This window comes from Pistacia vera, unplaced genomic scaffold (assembly GCF_008641045.1).
Source record: "Pistacia vera cultivar Batoury unplaced genomic scaffold, PisVer_v2 Contig687, whole genome shotgun sequence".
Classification (NCBI taxonomy): Eukaryota; Viridiplantae; Streptophyta; class Magnoliopsida; order Sapindales; family Anacardiaceae; genus Pistacia; species Pistacia vera.
The window spans coordinates 167,647-174,757 of record NW_022196542.1 but is presented as its reverse complement, the minus strand read 5'-3'; the positions used below and the strand labels follow the sequence as shown (position 1 = coordinate 174,757).

The window sequence follows — 7,111 nt, the reverse complement described above, 5'->3', positions numbered from 1 at the left end:
CAACACTGTTATCACTTACACGTTCATATTAAAAGAGCATTCACATTCAGATTCAGACAAACGCAGAGAGAGCGAAAGAAAAGCAAGAGACTATCTCTATCTGTTCATAGAATTAGAAGCTGAGAGACAAACAAAACAAAAATTAGAAACCATAGAATGAAACAAAACCATTCCCATTCTCATTCACATTCACATTCTCATTCTCATTATGATTCTCATCCTCTGTTTTGCCATTCACAGTAACATTTAATTTTTTTTTTTTTTAAAAAAAAACTAGGTTCGCCTCCATTAACCCAACGGCGTTGATTTGATCTTCTGTTAATCTTATGGCCAAAACCGGGGTTTTCGATTCCGATCCGACGGTGATGGCAAAAGCAACGGAATTGAAGAAAGAACTGCAGAGATTGGTCAGGCTTCTCGTGGACGATGAGGATTACCGCACCGAAATGATCGATCAAGCCAAAGAGACACTCTCTGCTTTAAAGGAACTGAAGATGAAGAAGAGATCGTTGTCTCTCAAGTTACGTGAAACGCTCCTGTGTCCTGAGGAGTTTAAGTGTCCGCTTTCCAAGGAGTTGATGAGAGATCCCGTTGTTTTGGCTTCTGGTCAGGTCAGTCTCTGTTTGGTTGTTGAGAAAGTACGATAATGGAAATGAAAAGTTTTTTGTTTTTGGAAGTCTAGTACTAGAATTATTTTTCCAGAGCAATACAAGAATTGAAATTCTATTTCTTAACTACCTTTCTTGGCAATCAAACAATTTGTTTTTAAATAATTTAGACGAAGTGAGGTGTTCTGTTCTCTGAATATTTTAAAACATGATTTGTGCAAAGATTTCTGTGTTCTTTCTGTTGTGTTTGGTGGCTGAGAAAATGTGAAGAGAAGAAAAACATTGAGATATAATGTTAACACCATCATAATTTGGTAACAACCAAGTGTTGCTTAAAGCTTTTTTTTTTTTTTGTTTTCCCTCTTTAATTTAACGTTAGTTTATTTTGCATTTTCATTTGGTTAATGATCTAGTAACATTGGAGAGGTTAAGCTGTGTGGTGGTTGGTGAAATTAAAATACTAAGGAGATTCGTACTATCCTTCAAAAAAAAAAAAATTGAAAGCTGCATTTGATTGATTGGCTGGAGTTTGGATATCTATTTATTATGTTCATCCTCCCCCATTACTTTCTCGAAATAATATTATATTGCTTCCAAAATGATGCTAATCTTTAGGATAATGCAAATTAACTGAGCTTCCTCGATTATTTAATATTGAAAATGGACAAAAGAGGCGTCCAGAAACAACAAGCGCATCAACAATTGGTTAAATGTTAATCATTGACGCTTGTTGTGAATTATCCTTTTTTTCCGATTTATAAATAAAATTCACCATTGTGAGTTGCTGGATTTTTTTATCTTTCTGATGATATTGTATTGTTAATTGATGCTTAATATGTTTCTTCTAGGTTCTTGATTTTTTTTTGATATGTTTCTGTTTTGCAGACTTTTGATAGACCATATATCCAAAGATGGCTAAAAGCTGGCAACCGGACATGCCCACGAACCCAGCAAGTGCTGTCTCACACAATCCTTACTCCCAATTACCTTATCCGGGAAATGATATCACAATGGTGTAAGTGTCAGGGAATAGAATTGCCCAACCCTGTTCAGTATGTTAATGAAGAAGTAACGGAAGCAGATCGGGACCATTTTCTTTCTTTGCTTGAGAAGATGTCTGCAACTCTTGCTGAACAGAGAGAAGCTGCAAAGGAGCTTCGGTTGTTGACAAAGAGGATCCCCTCATTTCGAGCGCTTTTTGGTGAGTCTCTTGATGCCATACCACAGTTGCTCAGTCCTCTCTCTGAAAGCAAGTCTAAAAGTGGGATTCACCCCAATCTCCAAGAAGACGTGATAACAACACTCTTGAATCTTTCTATCCATGACAGCAACAAAAAACTTGTTGCTGAAACCCCCATGGTAATTCCTCTTCTAATGGAAGCATTGAGATCCGGGACCATTGAAACAAGGAGCAATGCAGCTGCCGCACTTTTCACTTTATCTGCTCTTGATTCCAATAAGGAACTTATAGGAAAATCTGGAGCCTTAAAACCACTCATTGATCTTTTAGATGAGGGTCATACATTAGCAATGAAAGATGTTGCCTCTGCATTGTTTAACCTATGTATTTTCCATGAAAACAAGGCAAGAGCTGTGAGAGATGGTGCGGTCAGGGTTATTCTGAAGAAAATTGCGGATGGTGTGCATGTAGATGAATTATTGGCTATTCTTGCAATTCTTTCTACCAATCAAAGGGCTGTTGAGGAAATGGGTGATCTTGGGGCCGTGTCTTGCTTGCTTCGCATAATTAGGGAAAGTACTTGTGAGCGCAATAAGGAAAATTGCATTGCAATCCTCCACACCATCTGTCTGAATGATCGAACCAAATGGAAAGCAATGAAGGAAGAGGAGAACACCTATGGGACAATATCTAAGCTTGCTCAAAATGGAACTGCAAGGGCCAAGAGAAAGGCTAATGGTATTCTTGAGAGATTGAAGAGGGCTGTTAATATTACTCATACTGCATGAAGAACTCACTTAATGCAGCATTACCGAGCACCCATTTGTAAATTCTACACCCGTTTCCCTTATCTTTGGTTGTCAAAGCTAGTCATCCTCAATCACCATTTTGTAAATTCTTTTCCTTGAATTCCAGTTTCATGTTTATGAGTTAGTCGCTGTGAATAAATACGTCGGAAGCTTTATTTATAAGATTTTTTCCCTTTGGTTTGTTCAATAATTTATTACATTCTAATTCTACTTGGTTTCTATTTTGTTTTTAATATAGTTGTACTAGCAATGTTGTCTCTTCTACTTGTTTTCTACCATAAGCCATCACTTTCTGAGTATTAGAAACTCCTTGTTCGCTAGTTTCAGCTTATATACTTGCACATGATTATTCCCTTTTTAGTTTGTCCAATACTTTCTCAACATTCTTATTTGGTAACTAAAATTTTACATTTTAATGCACTTCTTCTCACAGAGTATTGAATATTTGGATTATGCAAGATTAAATTTTATTATCGAATACATATTTCGAAAAATTTTCACAGTAGCAACAACATTTCCTCTGACATGTGACCTCCTGGACACAAGAAATAAGAATAAGATAAAAAACCAAAGCTTGTTTTAGAGTTGATGATTCATAAATGAATGGGAACGGTGAATGAATGGTTGAGAAAGTATTAGATAAGTGACGAGAAGAATGTGTCCATATTGAATGGCGCTGTGATTTCTGGTATTGTGGTCCATCCAATCCAAGCTGTTGCCCCTCGCTTTGGTGAAAAAGTCTTCAATGAAACAGTTATACCACCAAAATTTATCCTGTTCTTATGATCAGTCAAAGGATTGGTAAAAAAAAAAAAAAAAAATCAACAATTTCACCTGAGTTGTTTCAACAAAATCATAAATTTCAAGATCAAAGCAATGGGTCTACTATGTTGAAGTGGGCATTATAATGGCTTAATAAATTCACAACCCGCCAAGTCATGGACGGCTGGGATGGGAACTGGGAAGTGGTGTTTCCACTAATTTCTTCTTCCACCAGAAATATAAAACATTTATTTTTATTATTTAAAGTAAAGAGAAAACTGGGTCTACAAAAACAAAATTTATTGGCCGTCTTATTGTTTAGTGTTATATGAATGATTGAAGTTGATGTGATAAGTGAATAATTGGTGTGTGTGCTGGCAAGTTTTGAAGTCATATGGGGATAGTCTACTCATCCAAATTGAGACGGTGAATAAGTAACTTATGATCATGATCCATGATCAAGATAATGTCAGCTAACTTAGCTAGAGATTATATCCCAGTATTTGTTCATCAATAACTCGTCAGATTCAACTTTTAAGAATTAAACTCGGGATTGCATTTATGTATGTAATTGTTGTCCCTTTAAATGAATAAAAAAATATATATATAGGTCCGATGATGACAACACTTTCCAATATCATGAAAATACTTATCACAATCTTTTGACCAAAATATAACTCATCTCCTCATTCATTGGGACATTGTTTTACGCTTTCCAATCAATTCATTCACCAAAAATCAATATTGTTGTCACTATTTATCTTTAAAAGTCCTAATATTTCAATCTTCAATTTTTTACATATTAATCTCTTAATTCTAGGGGTTCGGAAGAATTAAAAATTTCGTAACCCGATCAATAAAGCCGCGGGTCACAGTACCGAACTGATCGGGTCTCTAATCGCTGCTCGTGAGTTCAAAATTAAAAATCTTATTTAATTGAATCACATGACAAATTTGAATCAGGCATTGGGAATTATGACAGTGCTTTCCTTTCGACACGATGTGTATCACCTAAAACGACGAACACAACACGTCAGCAGTTGGAACATGCTGGGAACATCACAAAAAGACACGGGGTCTGCAAGGTCGGCTTGATGAGCGTAGGGACGGGAATCCTAGTTGGCATTTGGCTGTGAATGAGGGACCCACGTTATACAACCGTTAAAGCGAAGGTGGAGGCGATGGAGATCCTTATTAATTAGATAGACCGCGCTAAAGCAATCATGTAAAGGTGGTGGCGGGTAAGGTGAGATATGAGAATGGCGACAAGCGCTCATCTTGGCTTCCTGTGTCCCTTTCCTTTGTGATGATGCCATTGTCTTTTACCTCAAAATTTATCATCCTTCTTTCAATTTGTTTAATAAACAAAAACAGCAGTAAATATATTAAAAAAAAAAAAAAAAGATATGGTTTTTTAATTTTCCTACCTTTATCGGACTATGTTTATGCAGCAAAGTAGATCCTTTTGGAAAGACTCAAGAGCACAGGACATCTTTTCAAAGTAAACATGATAGATTTGAAGACAAACAACACTTTAAGGTTGTGATTGATTGATTTCTTTATTAGTTGCACTTAATCTCAAACTAGTCGGCAACAAGAAGGTAGAAATAGAATTTTAGGAAAACACAAAACACATGGAGCGATATATGTAGATTTCAAATTGCCATCATTAATACTAATGACTTTGACTTTAAATCCAGATCCTTCTCCACACTCTTATTAATTTTAAAAATATTTTTTGTATTTAGGTAATCTCACCTAACCAGGTATTTTCCGGTCTCCTCAACCCACCCCTCAAATTTGGCTGCTTTTTTTTTTTGGTAGTTAGGGTTAGCATAATTAATACTCAGGTGATCTTCACCAAGTCAGTTAGGTTAGGCTGACAATTAGGGTGTATTTTTTAATATTAACTATATTCGTAAATATTTTTTAACACACAAAATAAATATTAAAATTTTTAAACTATGTTTAACATGTTAAATGTATTCTTAAGAATTGTGAACTTTGATTATATCAAAATAATATTTAGACAATCCAAATATTTCATTCGTTTCGAAATAAAAGTCGTTTTAAATAATTACACACTTTTTAAAAACTAATTTTAATGTAAAAGTTGTCTCTCCTACTCCATCTTATTCGCTCCTATGAAAATACGGTGGAAAACGCAATGAAGAAAAAATAATAGTGGAAAAATTATGTTAAATGGCTTTGAAAAAGAGAGAGAGGAGACGAGAGAGAGAGAGAGAGAGATGTCATAGACAAGACAACGATACTTAATTGAAAAAAAATTCATTTATTAAAAAACTGAGGGAATACTATTTAGATTTATTAGGGTATATGTGTATTAATGAAATTTGGTATGGAATAGTTAAGATTAGTGTCGTGGCGTGCATGAAAATTAAGAACATTAAACTAAGACTAGTGAATTCAATTGGTTGAGAATACGTGTTCTAGGTGTTCTTTAGACCACCGATTATTTGCCTTTCATCTCAGGTCTAAAGAGTCTAAACATGTCACTGTCCTTAGGCGAGAGAATAACACGTGTCCCTTCATTTTACATACCCACATGACACATGTCGTAGTTATTTATAATGCCGCGTGCCTTGCCAGATGTCAAACCGTAAGCAAGATAAAAAATTATAGAAGCTGATACATGCAAAACAAAACTCCCCACACATCAAGCGAGCCGAGTTAATGGATCCGCTGGCAATGCCATGCTAGAACAGTACGAAGCAAGCTTTCCCCACGCGTCATGCCAGCTGTGCATGCCATACACTCCGTGTTGCCTACATGGTGGACCATGTGGGCCTTTCTCTTATTCAATTTTATTTTCTTGATAAATAATACAATAAATTCTCATAATTTTTTTTTTTTCTAAATTCAATTTGATTTCCTAAGTAGTACATAAATTTCCATTGCTCATGTTTCTTATTATTAAACTACATTGTTAATTTTTGGAAAAAAAATCAATTAAAAATAAAAAAATAAGAAGGAATTTTTATGAGATGTATTTTGAATAAAAAAATTATCAATTGTAAGAATAATGAGATGTTGAAGTATTGGATCATGATATAATGTTTTTAGAGATTGTTATGCAAAAAAAATACACTGACATAGTACCACCAATTAAAATTAGCTGTCAATCCTGTAAATTAAAGTTCAACAAGAGATAAAGGACAAAATAAGATTAGATATCAAAACCAAACCGACCTAAGTTGTTATTAAGAACATTTATCAATCTACCTCATTTTAAGATAAAGATTAGGAAGGAGTCTCCCAACTTGTAAAAACATTTATTACATTAACTCAAAAGTATAAATATACACTTTTCTTCATGGAATAGGGGGCTGGACAAGTGAGAGCTGTGCACAAATTCAAGCTTCAACATTTTTTCTTGTAAATAAAAAATTATTTCATCTTTATAACATCTTATCGACGATATTAGAAAAATAGTTAAAGAATAATAAATCACAATAAATGTAGGATTTGTTTCAAGCATCTAAATCATTATAAAAAGTTTCTTGTCATATTTTATTTAGTTTCTTCAAACATATATTTATCATTGCATCATAAACACTCCCTAATCTACTCATGTGTGATTTTTTAATATTTAACACGTATAAAATCGTTAGTATTAAAATCAGTATCAACAGAAAATAATGAAAATAAGTGAGATATTATAAAATTTGAGTTAGCATATGGAAAACAGTTTTAGGTTAATTTAAAGTTCAAAAAAGGTTAAAGAAGTTAAG

General features: G+C 34.1%; 1 protein-coding gene across 1 annotated transcript; it reads left to right on the top strand.

Annotated features, from left to right (window-relative positions):
- On the top strand, positions 1–2,830 carry LOC116113650 (U-box domain-containing protein 9-like). The gene is made up of 2 exons (XM_031399803.1): positions 1–611; positions 1,494–2,830. The coding sequence occupies exons 1-2, from the start codon at positions 327–329 to the stop codon at positions 2,574–2,576; spliced, it is 1,368 nt and encodes a 455-aa protein (XP_031255663.1). The 5' UTR covers positions 1–326; the 3' UTR covers positions 2,577–2,830.
- The last annotated feature ends 4,281 nt before the right edge of the window (positions 2,831–7,111 follow it).